The 22,208-nt window shown below is 40.2% G+C and overlaps 1 protein-coding gene and 1 long non-coding RNA gene across 2 annotated transcripts; both read left to right on the top strand.

Moving 5' to 3' along the window:
• Positions 1-1,089: 1,089 nt before the first annotated feature.
• On the top strand, positions 1,090-13,819 carry NUCKS1 (nuclear casein kinase and cyclin dependent kinase substrate 1; the record flags this gene model as incomplete). Its single annotated transcript, XM_035903182.1, has 8 exons — positions 1,090-1,196; positions 7,314-7,363; positions 8,408-8,513; positions 10,563-10,618; positions 10,934-11,086; positions 11,353-11,505; positions 12,329-12,478; positions 13,172-13,819. Coding segments are annotated over 8 exons (975 nt in total), but the record flags the coding sequence as incomplete, so codon positions are not given.
• Positions 13,820-17,909: 4,090 nt separating this feature from the next.
• On the top strand, positions 17,910-18,549 carry LOC118453068. The gene is made up of 2 exons (XR_004842966.1): positions 17,910-18,232; positions 18,402-18,549. It is a non-coding gene; the product is annotated as an uncharacterized LOC118453068 (long non-coding RNA).
• Positions 18,550-22,208: the final 3,659 nt, after the last annotated feature.

Raw genomic sequence — 22,208 nt, 5'->3', positions numbered from 1 at the left:
GGGGCAGAGCGGACCACGCCGCCCGGGGAGGGGGAGGGGACACGCAGGCAATACGCCGTGACCAGCGAGGGTCTGGAGGAGAGGGGCTGTGCATACAAGTTAAACCACGTTTAGGGGAGGAGTTCGGAGGAGCCACCCCCTCTGGTGGGAACAGCATTGAACACACGCCCTTTTCCTCTCGCCCGGTAGCTAACTGCTCTCCCCGGCTCGGCTTCCTACTGGTGTTTCCCCCCTTTCCCCCCCCACCCCACCCCCAGAGGGCTGATTTTAGGTCGTGGGGAGGAGGAAACCGTGGGCCACTTAGCTAAACGGGCTGCGCTCTCCCTGGCAGTAACGGAGGTGGGTCATGGTGTTTGTGTCTTTAGTTAAACAGCTTTGGGCCTGGAGCGTGGAGTTGCAGGGGAATCCTAGCTCTTTAATCGTGATAACTTTGAAAATCTACAGCACAAGAAACTTGCCATGTATCTGAAAGCTTACTGGGGGGGAGGCATGTATTCTTTTTTTTTTTTAACCTTTCTCTGGAAAATACTCAGAGAGTGAACTTGTAATTTAAATTGTCTTTATAGAAAAGAGATTTCATAAGGTATTCTTTGAATGCTCTGAAATAGTTTAATTCTCAAGATACTCTTAAGTAACTGGTTGTTCTTTTATTCCCAGTAAGCTTGATCTGGTGTGTGGATCCTAGGTATTTTGGACCTTTTGGAACAATAAATGTGAAATTAATTGTGGTTATGAAACCTACATAGACATTTATAGGTGATAGCCGTCGTATTTAAGTAATATCTCTAATATGTGAGAGTTTAAAGAATACATGGAAACTAGGACTACTTTTCTAAGTAGGGAGGATTGGCACAGTGATTGGTGAAACAGTTGTTTTTTCATAGCTTGCCCTTTTTTTTTTTTTTTTGACCAATAGTGTATTTCTGCATGTAAAGGTAAGGGTAGATAAAGCTCAAAGTTCCAATCTTAGGGAGCTGTCTTGGGTCCAAAAGGTGAATTAACAGGACTGGGTATGCTCTGCTCTGGAGCATCGGGCTTTGGCCTTTTGCAGGGCAGGGTGTTGGACTGGATGGACTAGTGGTCTGACCGTGCCTGTGTTTTGAAATACAGTGGCGATGTGACTTTGGTGCTCAGGGTGACGCTCCAGTGTACCTTCTGCTGGTGGTTTACTTGCCAGCACTGGAGTGTTGCTACAGGTAAGGAAAGTATTGTATCTTTGAAAGTATAGCTTCTAAGGTTGCTGGTGTTAAGTAACTTTGTAAGCAACCATTTCTAAAAAAAAAATTTAAAAAAAGAATCTGTAGAATCCTGCAGTGTTGTGAAAGATCTGACTTGTCTTACCCTCGGTTGACAGGCACTGGTCTATAGGAAAATCAAGTGCCAAAGTCCAGCAGGCTGTTAATAGCAGAAAACCTTTTGGCATGTGTCAGGAATAGATCTAGCAATTGGCTATCTAGTGGAATTTAATAGCCCTTTCAGGGGGAAAAAAATGTAAATATTCAGTGGCTAGTACATTATATTGCTCTGCTTAAGAGAGCTGTCCAGTTACTACCAATAGATTTAAATCCAAAACTTTTAACATGGTATAATTATTTTTTCTGAATGTCTTGGCTAACTGTGGGTAATAGGGAAGTCTGGTGAAAGGTTCCTCATCAGAATAAGATTTAGTGTTGGAAAGGTTTTCCTCTTCGAATTAGTTTATTATGTCTGCTAGTTTCTAGTATATATACACACCTAACGCAATGAGCTGAATAAGATCCAACATATATCCCCAGTTTCTACTCTACTTGTCAGTAGAAGACTGCCTTAAGTTGAAGTCAGCTTCTTAAAATTGTTAAGAAGCAGTAGTAATAAAGTCCTGGTATTTACAGGCTTCGTGTGCCTGGCGCTCGGAGCCAAGTACTTTCTACACAATTAAACTACTGGGTGGATAATGATGGTATCTGCACTATTGTTAGAAAATGGCAAGAAGTAAAAGTAACGGAACCCACAGTTATTGAACCTCTGCATCTTGTGGCTAACTCTTCAGAAGTACTGCAAAGAGCACTTGGAGTTGGTGGTTACGTTATTATGTCCCTACTTATTCTTGAATGCAAATGAAAGAAACCATTTTGAGCTACTGTTTTTATATGCCGCATCAATTAATGTGTTTTAAGTAAGAATGTTGACTTTAAATTGGATGGAGCTTGCTTCTGCTTTCCCTCGCTGGTCACTTTCACTTGCTGGTACTCCTGCAGGCATTGCAAAATGAAACGGTGTGGGCAAGTATGGAAATCACAGGGTTGTTTTGTTTGTTCATTTTAAGATTAAAGCCAGTTAGTTACAAATCGATCTCTCTCAGGGCTTCAAGGCTTTACGGACTTCATTCTTCTTCATTAGTAACTCTTGAATCCCAGTCTTGCGTTGGCACTGCAGTGGAAGGGTGGTCCTTTGAAACGGTAGTTGCAGGAAAAAATGTGTTTTATCTATTCAGTATAACTTGTCTTGTTGCCAGTGTTGTACCTGGACAATGTAAAGTATAAATACAGTGAATCTGGAAAACTTCGTGGAGTAGCAAGGAAGCAATGCTTTGTTGGGGATTGGCATTTAGCTTGAGTAATAATGTGTGGTGGTGTCCAGAGATAAGCTATAGACACTTTCCAGATAAGTAAAAAGATACGATCCTTGCTGTGAAAACTTTTAATCTGAAGAGAAATAAAGAGCAAAGTAGAGGTACAATAAAAATCAAAATACCAGGAACAACACAGGTTGCAGAATTGGGGGTTTTGTGCGTGTGTGTGTTCTGGGGTTTGTTTTTCCCCCCGCTGCCCTGCATCAGAACATTTCTGTATTGTATTTTTAAATCTTCTCAATTGTAGTTAGGTTCAAATGGAGGATGGGCACAAGACTGCTTAAACTGTTGCTGCATAAATCATTTAATTGTTTTATGGAGTTTCAAGTCATGTGTATCCCTAAAAATTCTGCAGATACCATGAGCAGTGCCTAGTCTTACAGACGTTTGGAGTTACACCAAGTCCAGACCCAAACAATGACCTCTGTAATTGGGAACCTCTAGTCGGTGAGTCTTGTCTGAGTACAGTTGTGCCAATTTTTAAATAGACTAACACCATAGTGACGTGGTTTAGGTACATAACTGTCACTAGGCTTCGATGTTTCAATTTCCGATGCATAATTGTAAGTGAATGTCTGTTCATTTAAGGCCTAAATCTAGCACGGCATATTTGTTTTGCACAACTTTGAAAATACCTATAAGAAATAATTTCCTATCTATCTTTTTTCCTATCTATGTATAAAAAAGGCACCAAAGGGGTGCTTTTAATGGCAAAATTTATTGATAATATATTGACCTCAAAGTGGGACACCTTTGCCAACTGGAATGAGAACCAGAAAGTGAAACTGACCACTGGGCCAGAGACCGAGCCTCTGAAATGAAGAAAGGTCCATCACTTTTTTCACAAATGCTTAATTTGATGGTTGTATTGGTTAAATGCTGTAGTTAAATTTTTATTTTTAAGAGAAAAGTCACCATTTAATGTCTCATTCATTTTACTTGCCATATTGTATAAGAGGATAGGTTGTTCCTTCTGCTTGTAATCATTTGACCTAAACGTTCCTCTTCAGTGCATGATGAGATCAGTTACTAGCTTTTTGAAAGCTCTTCCTAGCATTGCTTTTCAACAGTACGCGTATTTTTTTAAATTTGGGCTTTACTTGTGGATTTTAATGCCTGTGGAAACATCTGGGGGTCTAAGCACTCCCTTTTAACAAAACAAAAGCTTTCTAACTTGACTGTTAGTTTGTATTCTGGCATGTTGACTTGCAAAGACGGAGGGTTTAGGGACCTTGCTAGCTGAAGATGGGGTATTACTACTATATAGTCCTTATTTAGTTGTATAGGCATTTAGTGATCCTTTTAAACGTTAATATTGCTTTTCATCATTTCAAAATTTCAGTTTGGTAGGCATCAAGTATGGGTTGTAAGAATCACTGTGCATTTCTGAGTTCTTATTAAATTACTTGGGTATTACTTTTAGCAAAGCAAGTGCTTCCCATGTAACGCGTTGATGACTTACTAGACAAGTTGGGCTTTATTCCAGAAATACTGGACTGACAGCTGTTACTAAAAACTTACGCTATCGAGACATCTCTATACACCTTGCCTCCCCCACATACACTTTAAATGTTAAGTTGAATTGGCAAGTAAGTTATCTTAAAATTTCAGTACAAATTTTAAACCAGATTGAACAATATTCCATCCCAGATGTCTACTAGACTGTCATTTTATGCTCAGTCTAACTGAATTTAACAAATAGTTTATTTTCATGTCTGGTTGCTTGCCTTAACATCTTCTAGTTTTTGGTAGTGGCAAAGAGATACTCTTCATTGACAAAATGAGCAATTTTTTTTTTTTTTCCTGGCTCTAGGCTCCAGTGAACTTATCTACTATGTTTTTATCACCTTGGTGTAATAAAAGATGCAGTCTCTCTTTGCAAACTTGTAGTTATTAAGCATTGCACGTCAGCGCTATTGACAGTTCTAAAGAAAAACATAAGTTGATCTAAATGGGGTGAATGATGAGTATAGAGTGAAGAGAATGGCAGATGCAAGAGCAGTTTGTTTGATGTTTCTGCCCTCGTGAGCTTCCCTGGTTCTGTTGGGAAGACTTGCAAGTGTCTACCTTCAGTAATACAAGTGTAGATACTACTTCTTTCTTCCACCCTTCTCCTTGCCCTGCAAACTAACACAAAGCAAGCCAAGCAGCCTTCTCTCTTGTTTTCTTCTGCTAAAGTGATTTTTTTTTTTATACAAATGTCACTACTCCTGTTCACCAGGTAATGAGAGCCTAGCAGGATTTACTTTCTAGTTGAAAACATAGGGTACGGTGCTTAGAAGGAGGAAGGGCATAGACAATGTTTTCCACTAATGTTTTATCTGACTGTGTTACATTTTCAGTACCTGATTTAGTGTGGGTCTCTAACTGAAAAAAGCAAGATGAAACTGTATGACCAACTTACTACAAGGTGGTAATAGTGCAATTTCCATCTTGTTAGATAAGTGATGTCAGAAACCATTTTTTTTACAAAGTTACTATAACAGAATATGTGGCAATCCTACTTTTTTCTCCCTATTTATGCTTTTAGATGAAAAAAACCCCTAATACCTGATACTTACACCAAATCAAACATCTTACTTAGTAGAACTTCATTGTTCTTCAGGTAGTTACCTGTTTAATGTTTTCTCATGTGAGATGGGTCAGGAGGCAATCTTCAGGAAGACTACCTGTTGGAACAGGAATTTGAGTCCCTGCGCAGTACACCATAACAAGCCTTGCCAATAGTTGTATTCCTAAATTGGTATTTTACTGTATTTGGACTGCAAGCGAGCAAGCAGTGCTCTGCAGCACATTGCTGTTGTACTTTGCTCCACTCATGCATACTCTGAAGCTTGGATGGGATTCAGCCTGTAGAAATCTAATGACTGGTCTTGCCTTCTTTTCATTTGCTTGTTTGGGTTTTTTTTCAGGGGTTGTGAGGGGCTGTTGGAGCTTAAGAGGCTTGGTGTAGGGTTGAAATAAAACAGTTATGCTCCTTCGTCTTTTGAAGGCTGCTGCTGTAAGCTGTGAATAGAGGTACTTGTACAGGAGGGCAATTTATAACTGATTTCAAATGGGTCAACAGCCAGAAGGCAACGATGACTTTTGGGGTATCTTTCAACTAAACAGTCTTATCAGCAATGCATGTAGTTAATCACAAAGTGCAGTTCAGTTATGGGAGCCGAGTGTGAGATTCCAGGGCCGTGCTCTGCAGTGCAGGAGAGGGGAAGGGCACTGTGGTTTGTGTGCTGGATGGAGCTTGTGTTGGCTTCTCTTGGCAGCGGTCCTCAAGTCTGTGATGCTGGGTGGGTCACTTAAGCTATCACTTGCCTGACTTCTCTAGCTGTAAAAGTGAGTTCATGTGATGGTTACTACAAAATAAAGTTCGTCGTTGGCTTTGGGCTAAAGGGATTGTAAAAAGTGTGTGTGGAGGGGTGTCTGCATCTCTGGAGCCTTTTTCAGCTGTGCCTCCTCTTCCCATTGCATCTCAGCTGTAAGAGGTGGATGTTTGGAGTCTGAGTTTGACTGAGGCATTACCAGCCAGAACTCAAATATAATTCAATTATGTAGCTGTCTTGGTTCCCTTCAGTAGCTGTGTTACAGGGCAGTTATATCTCGTCAATAAAGTAGTTGAGACAGGTGCTGAGAAAGTAGCCAACAATTACTTTTATTTTGGGGCTTTTTTAGGTTTTGGTAAGTTAGAGAAACAGATCTAATTGTGTTGGCAAGTGAGGCATTGATTTCAGTAATAGCTGCCTGTGTAGTTAACTGATTTTGTCTAGAATTAGCTATTGCGTTTGTGCTGTTAATGATACCTCGTTGCCTGTGCTACTTTCAGTTTGGTTAGAGAGCAGAGGAGGTGCTGATGAGGTAAAGAAAGTATGGGTCCGTGCTCGTTTGCTGTCCAAAACCATAGCTTGGGTGAAATGCCTATCTTCTTCCATGGTTGTGCCTAGTGATACATTTAAGTATAGTAACAGTACTCTTGCATCTTGTTAGAGCATCAAAGTAACTGAGAGCGCTCCTAGAAGCCCCTGGTGAAAACTTAAAATGCTTTAGAAATGGGGAACACATGGGCAAACAAAAATCTTGAAGAGAAGGTATAAGAGCAAACATGATTACATTGAGCTGTGAGAAACAGAAATTCAAAAAAGACCAGTTAGGAAATGTTTATCTAATTCATTATAATATTTGTGTACTTGTTTTGTACCTATAATCCTAGTCTTAAATTTCACAGCTTTGAGACAGGTTATTAGGGGGAGATCTGTCTTAAAGTTCAGGCTGATGCATTCTTTAAATGAGTCTTCAATCTTGGGATGCAGATACTGCTTTAAAATAGTGCTTTCACTAGTATAGTTGTAATAAAGATAGATGTTTAGTTTTAATAATGAAAGAAGCGTGTAGCATAGGTTAAGATGGCTCTTCCTCACTGCAGTCATGAGACATAGGAGATTGCTACCTATCAAAAAGCACTTTCAAATTCTAGGAATATAATCCACTCTATTATAACCACTCCTTAGGAAAATGCTAGAATATACTGTGTGCTCATTTCCGACTTCAAAGGTATGGGTGGCTTATTTATGAGAATTTTCTTGGGATGTTTTTGGGCTACAAATTCTGCACTGGAAGCAAGGATATGGAACTTTCTTGTTACTTGAAGAAAGCTTTTGTATCTTTGAGATTATGAATTGCTAATTTCCATCCCCCTGCTTTTTAACAGGAACAGGAAGGTGGTCGATTACTCCCAGTTTCAGGAATCAGATGATGCTGGTAAATGACTTTTTTTCTTAACAATAAAATAATCTTGGGCTAGAGCAGTTATTTATTACTTTGCATATTAATTGTTTTGCTTCTAGTCACATTTTTAACTTAAATTCTAAGGAGTTTCTGCTCTTCACAGTCTCTGAACTGTTAGTGAGTATTTGAAAATATGATTCTCATATGTTTTGTATTAAACAAACAATGGTGATAGAAATCTTATTATTTAATGCTTGTATTGTTGTAGTGCCTTGAGGCTGTTGGCAGTAACTGTCTTCCTTGGTCTATGCTACGTTCTGTGGCAGAATCTCCCTGATGCCACTTTTTTCTAAGTAAAATATGTTTTCAATTTATTTTAGTGGATTCTAGTTAATCCCATAATATCAGGCATTTTTGTGAATTGCATCTAAAAAAAAAAAAATCTTTGTATGTTCTGTGTGAATTAACGAAATGTTTCTGGAAGCCATATGGAATATGTTTTGTGTTCATAGAAAGACATACTGCTACTGTTTTGCTAAGTGAGGTTGCACTGATAATTAATGGAAACAAATATGCATAGTTCTTATTTGCAGTCCTGTCACTCATATTGTATAAGGTAGTGTGTAACAGTTGTAGTTTACAGTGTAACTTTTAATACATAATGACATACTTTTTCTCATCACAGGACAGTAAATGAAGTGTTAGTCAAAAGCATGTAGAAATATGTATGGATGTTAACTTTTAATAGGTTTACATAATAACTCTGTTTCTGACTGGCTGTAAAGCTAAGATAACTGTGTCCTCTTGTGAGGCTCTTTGTACGTTTCCTGACACTCCTGTGTCAGACTTGATTGTATGAGGCATTTTATGTGCCATTGGCAGAAGAAAAGGTAAATTGCTAGTTTAAGGCAGGACTTTGCTTCTATAAAGTTTTGTTTGAAGCTTGTGATTTGTTTTTTTTTTTGAAGGGCTTCTTTTTGATGTGCATGAAATGATCAGTTTAAGTTATAGCTGAGGAAGTCAGTTTGCTGGGAACTAGGAGTTTGATTCAAAACCATTTTGTACTGTCCCGTCCAGATGAAGATTATGGAAGAGATTCAGGTCCCCCATCCAAGAAAATCCGTTCTTCTCCCCGGGAGGCTAAAAATAAGAGGCGATCTGGGAAGAATTCTCAGGAGGACAGGTAAAAGAAGCACTTCATCTGTTACGAACATGTCTCCAAACGCTGTCCTGCATGTGGGGAGCAGTATCTTCTAAGAGGAATGATTGTAAGTGGAATTCAAAGTCTGCAGCGTAAGATACAGAGCTCTCAATCACGAAGTTTGCATAAACAGCTTGGACATTGAGGTGGTTCTTCCTTATTCAAGCAGGCAGAGAAATCGCGTGTAAAGTACTTGTCGCTAGTACTTCATTATTAAAATGGCTTTCCAGAGCTAGACAGTTGGAATGGGAAGGAATATGATCTGAGTTACGAAAATTGGCAACTAGTGCAGTTATCCAGGTAAGTTAGTGGCAACATGCGTTTCATTTTCTATGGTTTTTTCGGTATGCTCAAAGCATTCCTGTGGTTAAAGATTAAATGGGGCAGTACAGTGGCAGTTAGGAGTAAGGGCCGTTTGTTAGTTTTGTGGTTCTTTGTTTCCCATTTCCTGTTTTGTCTAATTCGGAAACAAAGTACCTTGTTTTGATAACTGAGTTGCTCCAGCAGTGTGAAATGATTCGGTTCTAAGTGATGCCCTACTGAATAGTGAAAGTCTGTCCTGTAGAGTGAAGGTATCTTCCTTTTTGCAATAATTGTGGTCAGCAAACGATTGCCACAAGACCTATTAAGTCAATTGACTGCTTTCACGACAGGCATCAACGTCAGGGATGGAGGTTCTGCCAGCTGGTTCTTATTCTATAAACCCAAGGTGTCTTCGTATTCTGTGGCACTGTTTGCTGGAATATAGGTAACTTACCAGCAGGTATGCTTAAGAGGCTTCCCCATCATGTTCCTGTTCTATAAGGTGAAAACTGAATGTAGGCATGGGAATATTTGCCTGGTCCACCTGCTATTGTGAGCTGAGAGGGAGAGGCTATTTTTACGCTGGCAAATGCCCGTAACACCTGAAATCAAAGATTTAATGCATATGACGTATAAAGAAATAGGGCTAGGCAGCTCCCAAAGCAACTAAACAGTTGACCTTGGTGTCCTGTTAGCTTTGGGGATTTTTAAGTATTTAAGAACACTGCTGTGTGTATCACAAACATTGCAGAGGGCTCACATGTAAAACAAACTCATGTATTTAAGTGATTGAAATCCACAGTTGCCTGTATAAGACTGAAAACATATGGGCCTGAGGGACTGTAATGTGACAAGTTATCTAAACTATTAGGGTTCTTGAGAAAGTTGTGTGTCAGCTCCAACTGCCAAACTTGAAAGGAACAAAGGTTCGATCTATTGTATTTCTTGACCTTAGCAAACTCTGCAGTTCAGCCATTCCTGAAGCGTATGTTGTACAGCAGTGGCCTGCAACAGAGCATTCGCCATTCCTGTTTAAAACACTTGTTTACTCTCTGATTGGTGTGCATGTTTTTATGTGCCGGAAGGAAAACCCTCTCCGGACAGTGGTAATGACTAACGATGAGGGTTTGGATAAGAACAGAACATTTGTACCTGCTTGATAGAGGTACCCTCAGGTGAGGATTGAAACTGCTAGAAGGGAGCAGTGAAACTCCCATCAGAGATCAGATCGTTTGGGAGCTTGTAGACCAAATATGTGCTACTTAACTGCTCTACAGAATGAAGGGGTCTAAAGAAAACAATGACATAAAGATAAGTGATGACTATAAATCTATTCAGAATAAAACTTTATTCCATTTATAGGCTCAGCCATGCATTAGCATATAGAACTTCAACATTCTAACTGTAGAATGGAAGGCATTTGGATTACTGGTAGGCTTCAGAGTGAAGTGCGTGATTCATCTCAACCTTATTATTTTCTGATTGGTTCACTTGACTCGGTTTAAGTTTGTGTGTGATTCAGAGTTTGAATGTTATCTTTCTGACTGTGGTACTACATACACAGCTGAGTAATCCTGAAGCATAATGTGGTTATGTCCAGGGAGAGTATAATGTGGTTATCCCAGCCTAGAGATCAGTTTGCTCTCTGAAAATTTATATTTTCCATGTAGCAGTGACTGAAACCTGAGTTAAAACCGCAGTCAAACCCTGTCTTTCTCTTATTTTCAGTGAGGATTCAGAAGAAAAAGATGTGAAGACTAAGAAAGATGATTCACACTCAGCAGGTAACTAACTACATTGCGCTAATACTGTGTCTTCAAAGTAAAGACCAGTTTGTACGTTACAGGAGTAGGGTTTGACATAGGAGCGAAATTGTTCTGACTAGAGAAGCATGTGCTTTTCTAATACGCTTAAGCTGAATGCTGCCTCTACTGCTGTTACTTCCAGCCCTGGTTTGGTGTAACGGAGATTCTTTTTGTGTAATATGATGCTGCTGTAAAGTTTGTCTTCACTGATAGATACATGTATGTTAAGTTCTTCCCTATAGTTCTTGTCCATATTTCAGAATGATACATGAAATTTCATACTTTTTCTTCCAGATGAAGATTTTGGCAGTGAAGATGATGACTTAGGAGCAGATGATGGCAAAGCTGACAGTGACTATGAGAGCTCTCAAAAAAGCAAAAAAGGAAAAAAGGCTAAACCAGAAAAGAATAAGAGAGCAGCCTCCAAATCCAGGAAAAGGCCTGCAGGTAAAAAAAAACCCAACCAAACAAACCCAAAAGGATTGCTAGTCTTTGCAGTGAAAGGTGCCGCACAGGATCATTGCTGAGTGACTACAGAAATGTGCTTATTAGGTTGAATCTGACAGTGTTCTCATAGCTTGGTTATTCAACAAGTGTCCTGATTTAACTTTCTCATGAATTACTTGACCTTTGTCTTGCCCGCATGTTACCTCAAGACAGTTAGGAGGTCTGTATTCTGGATCTTCATTATAACTTGGTGACTTTTGCTGCAGAGGACAGTGAGGACGAGAAAGAAGACCACAAAAATGTGCGTCAGCAACGACAGGCAGCGTCCAAAGCAGCTTCTAAACAACGAGAGATGCTTATGGATGATGTGGGTAGTGAGGAGGAAGAACAAGAGGATGATGAGGCACAGTTCCAGGAGAGTGAGTAAATGGATTGTAAAAAATTAAAATCAATGTGATGTGGGTATAATACCAGACATGAGTTTATGGGTTTGGCCAGACAGCAGAAGGAACACAGTTCGCTTTTTGACTGTGACAGTGAAGACCTAAGTTGTCCTTCTCAGTAACTTCTTTGATACTGGATATCTGTCCAACAGACCAAGCTTACATGTTTCACGTCTAGAATTTTTATTTGAAGTTTGCAGCAAAGATGTACATCTTTATAAGCAGCACTAGAGGATTATTGAGTTCTTCATGCTTTTTGCTGCTGCTTCCTATCCCATTGGTTTTGAGGCATTGATGTTGCTTTTGGGTGATGTGAAAGTACTTTATCCTTGATTGATCAAAGTAGGACAGTTTGTTTCATAAGAAGAGATGGGTTCAGCTGGTAATGATAAAAAAAAAAGCCACAAATTATGGTAATAGTAATTCAGCTGGAGTAAGTTCCTGAAATACTGAGTGCAAACATGGCTTCAGAATGGAGTAAGAGTACCATTGAAAAGATCACTTAACTTCTTGAGAACAAGACATTCTCTTTATTTTGAGATGGGTTTCTTGTTAAGGAGATGGAGCATATTTTGAGGACCTCAAAACACTTGCCTGTTTCATCATACTAGTGTTTTATCCCTACCAGTGTAAAATCTTCTGCAATATCAGATTTCTTTAGCACAGCAGGTAGGTGGAAGCTCATAAGGTTGCAGAGTCCTAGTTTTCTGTCTCTGCAGTTTTAACTGGCAGATCTCTCAACTGTATCTTCTGCTCCCTTTCCTTTTTTCCAAAAACTTAAATTTCTTTGTGCTTTCAGCAGATTCAGGAAGCGATGAAGACTTCCTCATGGAAGATGATGATGATAGTGACTATGGCAGTTCAAAAAAGAAAAACAAAAAGGTCTCCAAGAAATCCAAGCCAGAGAGGAAAGAAAAGAAAATGCCAAAGCCCAGGCTAAAGGCTACGGGTGAGTTTATGCAAAGAAAGTTTGCTTTAGAGGGTAGTGTTTTCTTTTCCTACTACGGAAGACTTGGTGGAAATCTTTGGGTTAGTAGGCATTCATGTATAATGTTGAAGGGCTAATTCATGTAACTTGCCATGATTTAAAGCAGCACTATGAAATAATAAGGTGGCTTTAGTTCTTAATTAAGAGATTGAGTTCATTTCTATGTCTCGTTGGCAAAAACTGCATAGATTGCAAAACCTTCCCTATTGAGATGCTGCGGTCTGACTTCTATGTATCATAGCCAAATAATATAATTTGTGGCTTTGTTTGGGACTCATGGACTTTGTGATGTTTTCAGGAGGAAGGTGGAGAAATCTGAATGAAAGGAAAATTCGATGCATTTCTACAGGAAGTCTAAAATCATAATAGCAACGTATGTACTGGTTTGACAAGAGGCTAGCTATGTTAGTTTATGATGTCATATCTAGTAATTAGTCAGGACTTGCAAGGAAATAGTTTTAAAATCTTCTTAGCTAACTTTTCAGTTCAGCATTAATAATACGCAGTACAAAAACCACCATGTGTGGTGACACCATGGTCAAAGCAAAATGAAACCTGCTATGGAAGTGTCTTGTAAATCCTGCTCATATAAAGCTGTACGACTTTTTTTCTTTGTTGCTGATCACAACTTTTATAAGCTTTTTCTTTTTTCAGTGACCCCCAGTCCAGTGAAAGGCAAAGGGAAGGCAGGCCGCCCCACAGCTTCCAAGGCAACAAAAGAAAAGACCCCATCCCCCAAAGAAGAGGATGAAGAGCCTGAAAGTCCCCCAGAAAAGAAAAAATCAGCCAGCCCTCCACCAGAGAAGTCAGGGGATGAGGGATCTGAAGATGAAGCACCCTCTGGTGAAGATTAAATGGCAGTTGAGGAAATCTTTGTTTAAAAAAAAAAAAAGAAAAAAAAAGAAAAAGGAAAAGAAAACATACTTAGGGGTAGAACACGGTTTTGGCTGTGGCTTGACTCATGGGCTTTGAATGCTGTCTTTACTTTCAGCTGTTCAATACAGTGTATCCTTTTTTTAATAAGAGGAAATCCTTATACAGTAATATTTTGAAGTCAATGTTCTCTGTTGGCTATTCCGTTCTCCCTCCCCCACCAAATCTGAAAGCCATTTGAGACAAATTAACAGACCATTTAAATATATATTTTTTTCAAGGGATACTGCAGTTGTGAAGCAATAAGGTTTGAGACTGATATGTGGAAACCACACTTACAAATCGTTAAGTAGAATAGATTTTCCAGTGCTGGTAAGAGTTCTTTAAAACTATTATTCTGTATTTGAATATGTGGAAAAAAAAAAAAAAGAACCTATGCTTTAACAGACTTTTGTTGATACAAGTTCACTCTCAGAAAAAGTGTAGTTGATAAGAATTCCAATTGTGGAAGTGGAAACATGGGGAGGAAACCTGTGTTTCTTGGATTCAGGCACGTTTTTCATGGAAAGCAATCAAGAGACTTGTAGATGGTCCACTGTCTTTTGTTTAGAAAAGACCCTTCAATTAGGTTGCGAGATCTTTTGTCTTGGCTGGATAGAATACTATTCTGCTTTAGGCAAATTGCAGTCCATTCTATACAAATTCAGATATACAACCTACAAGCTTCTCACATCCATTAACTCTATTTTATTTCTTCCAGGGTTGGCTATAGATGGGCAGAATAGGGAAGAGAAATTGAAAACAAATTTTAAAACTCTGGTTTCCATTTGGTATTGTGGAAAATGTCTTTAAAGTTTTTCCAAGGAAAAAAACCTAATGGGTAGCGTAAACCTAAATTCTTTAGCTTTTGGGGCGAGGGATGTCCTTTTATAAATGTGAAGCAAAGGATTCCTGTAATGCTCTGATCAGTCTCGGATCCCATGAGTCACGCTTAAGTGTTTCTCTTCTCTCCCTCCATCTGTCCTCAGAAAGGCTACGTAGTCATACCTCTCAGCCTCTCCAGCTACAGTGGTGGACAGCAGACTTCCATCGATAGTGAATGTCACCCCGATACCACTTCCATTTCTTCATCCTTCCATCCTACAGCGTGGGAGGCTTTGCTCCCACGTTGACATGTCTGCTTCTAACTGTTGGTCATCATTCTGCTCCCTCAGTCTAACAAGCGCTGAACAGGGAACAGTATTAAAGGATGAAGCTGGGAGGAAGTGGAGTTTGGAAGCAGTGTAGCAGGGCTATCGTTTTATAATAAATGCAGGATGTTCCTCCAAATGCAAGACACTTGAGATGTGTGTGGTGGCATTTTAATGTGTTTTTATCAAAGCAGCCATATCCTTTTTTAAACTTTAATCAAAATACACAAGCCTTGGTTTTCAAACCCTAACACAGAGGTTGCTGCCATGTTTGTTGGTGGAAATATTGAAAACTGGACCTGCCATTTTTCTTTCTTTTTTTTTCTTAAGCCCTTTGTGCTTTCTGTATATTGCTCACAGTTATCTTATAGCTGACAAGCTTTGCATCTTTTTTTTTTTTTTTGTCACAGAACTACACGTTTTGTACCCAGCCTCTTGAAGGTAACATAAGGCAGCTAATTAGTTGGATTTCTGGTGCACATGCTACCAGATTTTTAATCCTGTTTGGATTTTAGAGAGCTTTTAGATGTGATACACTAATATGACCAGGAAGGACACTTGGCTGAATGGTATAGGGAGCCTGAAGACGCTGAGCACAGTGTGGAGCCTAAAATGTGGAACGGAATATTAATATAACAGCCGAGTGATTGTCTTGTGTGATTCATAGCCATGGATTTTATTGAGGCTGGTAAATTACTTTACCTTGGCTTATAAAAATTTAAGTTCTCTAACATTCTTTACTATAATGAAACTACTGTTGCCGTTACAATAAAGATGATCGGTGTTTCCATTGTAAATCTTTTTTTTTTTTTTTTTTTAAAGTGGTTTAATTTTGCAGAACAGCTTAAGGCTGGAGTGAAGTATCAGTCTTGAAAAAGAAGCGAATGTAATCCCCTCTCCTCTCCCACACCTCTTCCCACCTTCCTGATCTCTGGGAGAGCAGTGTCTCTTGCATTCCCTCCACTCCTAGTCCAGTGCTTCTTGGGTAATATGGGAAAATAAATGGCGAAGTTTTAAAAAACATGTGGATTGAATTTGGGGGTGGCATACACTTTTGTGAATGTCTGGTCCGCATAGTGGTTCCCTTTCAGTCCAGACCATGATTCGAGCTATTCCTGTCTGTTGGGTTCTTAGGGTTTTTTTGGTATTAAAATGTACAAGGATTACTTAAACATAGCTGATCTGGTCAAACAGCTGTTTCTTTACCTGCTAGATCAGATTTTTTCTGAAGAGTGTATTTTGTAAGTTCCACTTAAAATATATTTTTGTTTTTCTTTCTAACACAGGTAACTAAGGCTGAGGCTGTGAAAAATACGTTTCCGTTGTTCTCAGTTCAGATTTTGGACTGGATGATTTTATGCCTGGCAGTTTTGGCCCTTTTTCTTACAAAACTGTTCCGCTTTCTCATACATTCATCTCTAATGGCTGTTACAGGCTGCATGACGCTTATCTTGGAGTTGGTCACAACCCAGACAATATGTAAATCCTGTACTACATCTGGGATTTTGTAACTTTTTCTATATCTTACTGTTTTGCTGATTTGTGCAAACACTAAGCCCTAATGGTCTCTTGGTTACTCTGTTAGAAATGCAGCAGTTTACCTTTTTACAGGTAGAAGAACATTGTGAAGGTTAATACTTTTTTTTTTTTGGTCAGTCCACAACACTTTTTTTTCAATAGTGGCAGACTTAACATTTTTAAATGTCCTTTTTAATTCATTTCTATTAAGTATTCTGATTTCTTGAAGGAAAGCTGTAAAAATGCCTTTCTTTAGGAACATGAATAGTTCTTCACGGAGCAGAAAGTTTCAGTCACAGAAGAAGACTTTGAAAAGATTGTCTTCTGTTACACAGCTGTAGTTTTGGAGCCTTTGCAGAGAGGTAAATGGATTTATTCCCAAGTTCAGTTACTCTAGTGCCCTGCCCTGGTCTTACTCTTAAAATGGTAGTTCATAACTAACTTCCATTATATATCCTTTTGTACATTCTGTTTCTGAATCCACACCACCACATTCAGTTTCACAGTTACGTGCTGATAGTACTGCCTTTAACTGGCCACAAGGCGCGGTTGATAAGAATCTGCAATTTCACTTGGAATTTCATACTAAAGATTATTTGCTTCACTTTCTGTTTGATCAGCATGAGAATGCCAAACGTGTCAAGCTAAATGGGTTTCAGAATGGATTATGGGCGAGAGCCAGACTTAGAAATGGGGCAGCCAAGAAGCTTTTACTTGTGTTGTTTTAACTTCATCAAAGCAGAAGAGTGTGTGGGGAGAGAAGCAGCACACCTCGCGTGACTTCTGCTAGGGAACCTCACCGGTGCCAGGTAACAGTTCTGAGCATGCTCAGCTCCTGTGCCACCACGGCTGCGTCTGCAGGTGATGGACTACCAGGGTAGTGGCAGATGATGTGCTTGAATTCCTTTTTTTTTTTTTTTTTTTTTTTTTTTTTCCCCTTCCCCTCCGCTGGTGATGGTCACAAAGGTACAATAGACACTGAGGCACCCAGGTTAAGGAGGGAGGGAAGCAAACTGTAACATGCTGGAAGCTTTTGAGCTGTAGAAACTGGTGCTTTGCTTTATGTAATTTGTTTGTGAAGTGTTTATTTTTATAACAGATCATATTGTTGAACACGTGGTTCTTAAAAACTACAAACTGATCCATGAGTTTAATATTTGAGAAGTGGATGTTCATCTGTTGGGGGAGGCAGGGTATGAAAATGTAAGCAGATGGATATTTAAAGGGACACTGTCACAAAATAGTTGCTGGCATATAGGATATGTTAGTTTGCGGGACTCACATCTATATGTGGAAATTATATATTCTATATGTATATGGTCAAATAGAAAATTTTCCCTGAACTTTGAATATTTTCCTACAGTTTTGGGAGGTTTAAATACAAGTTCTGCTAATGAACCTAGGAAGCTAAACTAGCTATTACGTTCTTACTGTCCAAGATGACTTTTTGGGTTTTTTTTTTTTTTAAAGTGCTATGAGGAATATCAGAGCTCTGAAAGATGGCAGTGTCCTTTTGAGACCTCCCCAAATCAAGCGTATCCTCGTTTTAGACTTCCCACTTCCGTAGATGACTGGCATTTGAATGTCTTCTCGTTGAACTCTTTATATTAAAAATGAAACACAAATATTTCTAAGTCTAGTCAAGTTCTCGCGATGTGCTGACTCTTGTGTATCAACCACTATTGGAGATCGCTCTCTAGACTGCCTGCCCCCTTCAGCCGCGGTGAATCGAGTGGGTCCATCGGTCTGAGCATGCTCAGTGTGACTGCAAAACACCATTGTGCATATGCTTTGTATATTGGGGCAAGGGTTTTTTATATATATATTTTGGGAGGGGTAGTGGGTGGGATGGAGAAATACTCAATCAGCTTAAGCCAGAATAATGTGTGTAAAAGCCCCTGAAGTATTTTGTGTGTGAGTGCGCGGGTGTGAGTGCGCGCATGGGAGTGTCTGACATCTTATATTCCCTTTGTGTTCTGAAGATTGGTGAGTTTTACTTTTTATTTTTTTTTCCTGCAGAAGCAATTGTTACAAAAAGTTGTAAATAAGAGCTCCATAATTTTTGTTTAACCATGAACATCATGTCACAGCAAACCCTGAATAATCACTTGGAAGGTAGAGGAGGAGACTCCAGGTAGGGCCTTCAGCCTTTGGCTGTCAGCAAGGCATTATTCTATGGTATGCAATGAATATTTGTCTTGAGTATTTGCAGACCCCTGTTGAGCTTTTCTAAAAATCAGGCTCTTTGCAGTTCCCCTCCTCATCCCTTTTAATTTTTTTTTATTTTTTTTTTTAATCTCAAGAGCAGACATTAAAGGGGGCAGCTGCAAACAGCGTTCCAGTGCTGCTGGCCCACGGTCGGGGTGTGTGCGGAGACGTGACTGTCATCACCGGGCCCGATAGGGTTGGCGGCTCTTGCAATACCTTGACAATACTGAGATCTACCGCATGGTACTAGGAGTTAAATCTGAATGTAACATTAATGCTTTATTTAAAATAAAAACAACACTTTTTTTTTTTAAGGGGTTGAAGTGAACATGACTGTTGACCATGTTCGTGAATTTATAGATGCAACATTCATTGGTAGAATTGTGTGATGGTCTTTTGTGCTACTTAATTTTACATATTCCAGTCTCTGTATGTACCTGCAAAGAAAGGAAAAAAAAAAAAAATAACAAAACCCTGCTTTGCTTTTATTGAAGGGTTCCCAGGACTGCATACCTGCTCCTGAGCTCTGTTTTAAGTATGTGTATCCTTCGCTTGTATTTTGTATTAAAAAAAACACAAGGAAAAAGAACCCTTTATTGTTCAGCATGTTGGAATTGTGTCCCCTCTTTTATTTTTCTCCTTTTTGGAATATATTAAGCAACTCATTCTTCTGTATCTTTTATTTTCTTTTGTAAACTTTTTGGTTTTGTTTAAAAATGGCTTTATAAAAGGGCTTTTATAACCCATAAACATGACTTGTGTAATTTTTCTGCTATTCAAAGATGATGATATTCTTCTGTGGTGGTTTGGTGCATGTTAGTGAGATGTAAAAACGTCTTCATCCCTTATGATCTTTGATAGTTTTGGGATTAATTCCTTTGCAGAGCTCGTGCTTTCTCTGAGGAGGGTAAGTCAGCTTGGCAAGTATGACCTTCACGTTACTACCGATGAGTCGAGGGGAAAGATTTAAAGAATTAAGTTATCTTGGCATTAAAGAACACAGTCCTTGGTTTCACAGGCTGTTCCACCAGAGGGTTGTGAGTTCAGGTTGTCAGGTTCAAAACCAATTACAAAAATCGATGACGAGGAGAGACAAAGGCTTTTACACGTCACGCTCGCCTCCCTCAGCTTTCCCTCGGCAATCGATAAACCTTTCTATTTTGCCATATATGCCCCGGCAATGACAATAAATACCCAGCCTGTTCTTCGTGGGCGTTGTGTGAAAGAGGACAACTGTGTTCGTCAGGAGCGTGTGTTAAATCACCGTTAGCTGGGTGTCATTTGGAATGCGGGTGAATTCGCCCAGGTACAGGTCGCGCTCTCCATGCGTTGTCCCCTGTGGCGGGGGTTATGGTGTGTAGCGACTTTGTGCTTTTAAGAAATCCATTATAGCGGATTTCACCCGACCTCCCGCAGAATCTCGGCCCTGAAGCCCTACCCTGACAAGCTCGGCGGCATTTTTAAGAGCATTTCGGGTTTTTTCTCCACTCCCTGGCCGTGCCCTCTCAGTCGCCCCGCGTTGTTCCGCGCTACGCCAGCAGGGGGCGCACCGCCCCAGCCCGCCATTTTCCACCCTGGGACGGGCTGGGCAGCGCTCAGGTATGGTTAAAGTCTGCCCTGTCACGACTGGCACGACAAACCGCAGATCCTGTAGCTATGTCTGTGTCAGATCTTGTAGCTACGTTCGTGTTTTGCTCACCTGTGTGTCTCTGTTAAAAACTGAAGTTCTGGCTCTTCAGCATGAATACCTGAAAGCATTTTGTTTCTGATGGGATTTGGGACAAAGCTGCTTCTGGCATCTGAAGAGACCTCATTTTTCTAAGGGTTTGGTATGGCAAAACACTTTTGCTTGCGACCTTACTGAGCAAGTACTTTTAGCAGGGCCGGTCGTGACAGGACAAGGAGTAATGGGTTTAAACTAAAACAGGGTAGGTTTAGACTGGATCTAAGGAAGAAATTATTGACTATGAGGGGGGTGAAACCCTGGCAGGGGTTGCCCAGAGAGGGGGTGGAGGGCCCATCCCTGGGAACATTCCAGGCCAGGTTGGACGGGGCTGTGAGCAACCTGATGTGGTTCAAGGTGTCCCTGCTCCTGCAGGGGGGTTGGGCTGGGTGACCTCTAGGGGTCCCTTCCCACCCAAACCATTCCATGATTCCAAGTAATTCTGGCACATCTTGTACTTGCCCCAGTTCAGCAGCACACTCAGCAGTAGTATCCAAGACGTTTGGTGCTTGGTACAACTGGACAGACCAGGTTGCCCCCGGTCGCAGCATTGGATGGTTGATGTATTTGTTTTCAGAGGTTGTTTTTGGGTACTTTGTGAAATGCCATCTCTGTTGCCCCACGCAAAATCCCATACATTTATTGATGGCCCTAAGCTGGTGCCTGGCTGCAGATTCTGCTTCTCTACCTGTTCTGTTTATTCTATTCCATAGAGTGGTAAACTGAGATTACCGTGACATAGGTGTGTTTGGTGTTGGACAGTGATGCTCCAGGCTTCTGGAATGGAGTGGTTTAATAATGCAGCTTATGGCATTCCTTCCTTTTCTTTTTTAATAATACCAGGCTATTAACCTTGACAGGTATTTCTACCTCACCGCTATGGTATCTGCAGTTATATGTGGCAGTCTTGACATGGATTCTTTATCTGGAGCAGCTGTAGGTGTAGCAGTACCTGAAGGTAACTCATTTCAGTTTTAGGATTAATTAGCTGTTAGCAGGTGGGGCACTTCTTTTGTCCCCACAAATAAACAGTATTTACTCTAAGGAATGGTGCAAGACCAGGATCTGTGAACTCTTCTCAGGAGCTGCCACGCTGCCACTCATCTTTGACTGTCCTGTTAGTATACACAGCCTTTGGCTGCTCTCCTCATTGGTATTGATCTTTTGAACCCAGTGTATTTACTGACTGCTCAGCCCTGTAGGCAGATGCTCTGCCAACATAAGTTAATATTTCCTATTGGCTTTGTAGTAGTATTTATAAGGAATTAATACCAGAAAGAAATTATTTGTTTTCCCACTGAATGGACGTGCATAAGAAGTGGACGCACATAGGGTTTTGTCACTACAGTGAGTGCTGCCAAACCCGGGGGGATAAGATTCCCTTGGCAAAGAATACTAGCTGTCAAGTTTTAATCTAGCAGAATTTTGCCTCAGGAATATCCTGTTTTCTGTTTCTTTGGTAGTGTTTGGTTACGGGATGAAAATAAAGTCAAAAGGTGGAATTCAAGATTAGATCTGTTTTCTGCAGTACAGCTTGTTTTGGCCCGATAGGTGGCCTTGAAAGAGTAAGTAAATGGGATGAAGTTGATTTAAAGAGCTGCTGTTCTGTTCTTGCCTATCTTGCATGTTGAAGGAAACCTGGAAAAATTGTGGAAATGGAGAGATTTCCCAGCAAATTCCCGGTACTTTAAAAGCATGTTTTTAGGTCTAGTTTTGATGCAGCAAACCACAAAGTGAACAGTCGGGGGCGTTTTTTTACTTCTTTCATTGGTGTTTGGGGTCTAGGTGCCATGCAATATGATAAATCAAGTACAGAAAGATACCACTAATGACCCAAACCCCTGCGGAGCTGGTACAAAGGCTGTCCCGGGGGAGCGGAGTAAGGAGAGCGTAGAGCTCTGAAAGGTGTCGTGTGTTGATTGAAAAGCACTAAATGTCCATAACGTGTGAGACGTTAGACTTGAATTTGATCTGGGCACACTGCTTATTAGCCTAGGATGTGGTTATGAACCAATACACATTTCCAGCTTCAGAGTTTTATGTAGACCAGGAAATGGTTTTGTGTGTTTTGGGGGGTTTTTTTCCTCTTCCCATAGATATAGGTCAAGTTCAAGTGCTGTTATCCCACTGTGGGCAGGCATTGGAATGCACTCTTCCCCCATGAACGAAGACGACCAGT

Source organism: Egretta garzetta, unplaced genomic scaffold, assembly GCF_000687185.1.
Source record: "Egretta garzetta isolate BGI_Z169 unplaced genomic scaffold, ASM68718v1 scaffold640, whole genome shotgun sequence".
Classification (NCBI taxonomy): domain Eukaryota; kingdom Metazoa; phylum Chordata; class Aves; order Pelecaniformes; family Ardeidae; genus Egretta; species Egretta garzetta.
The sequence above is the reverse complement of the archived record's forward strand: the minus strand, read 5'-3'. Positions and strand labels throughout refer to the sequence as shown.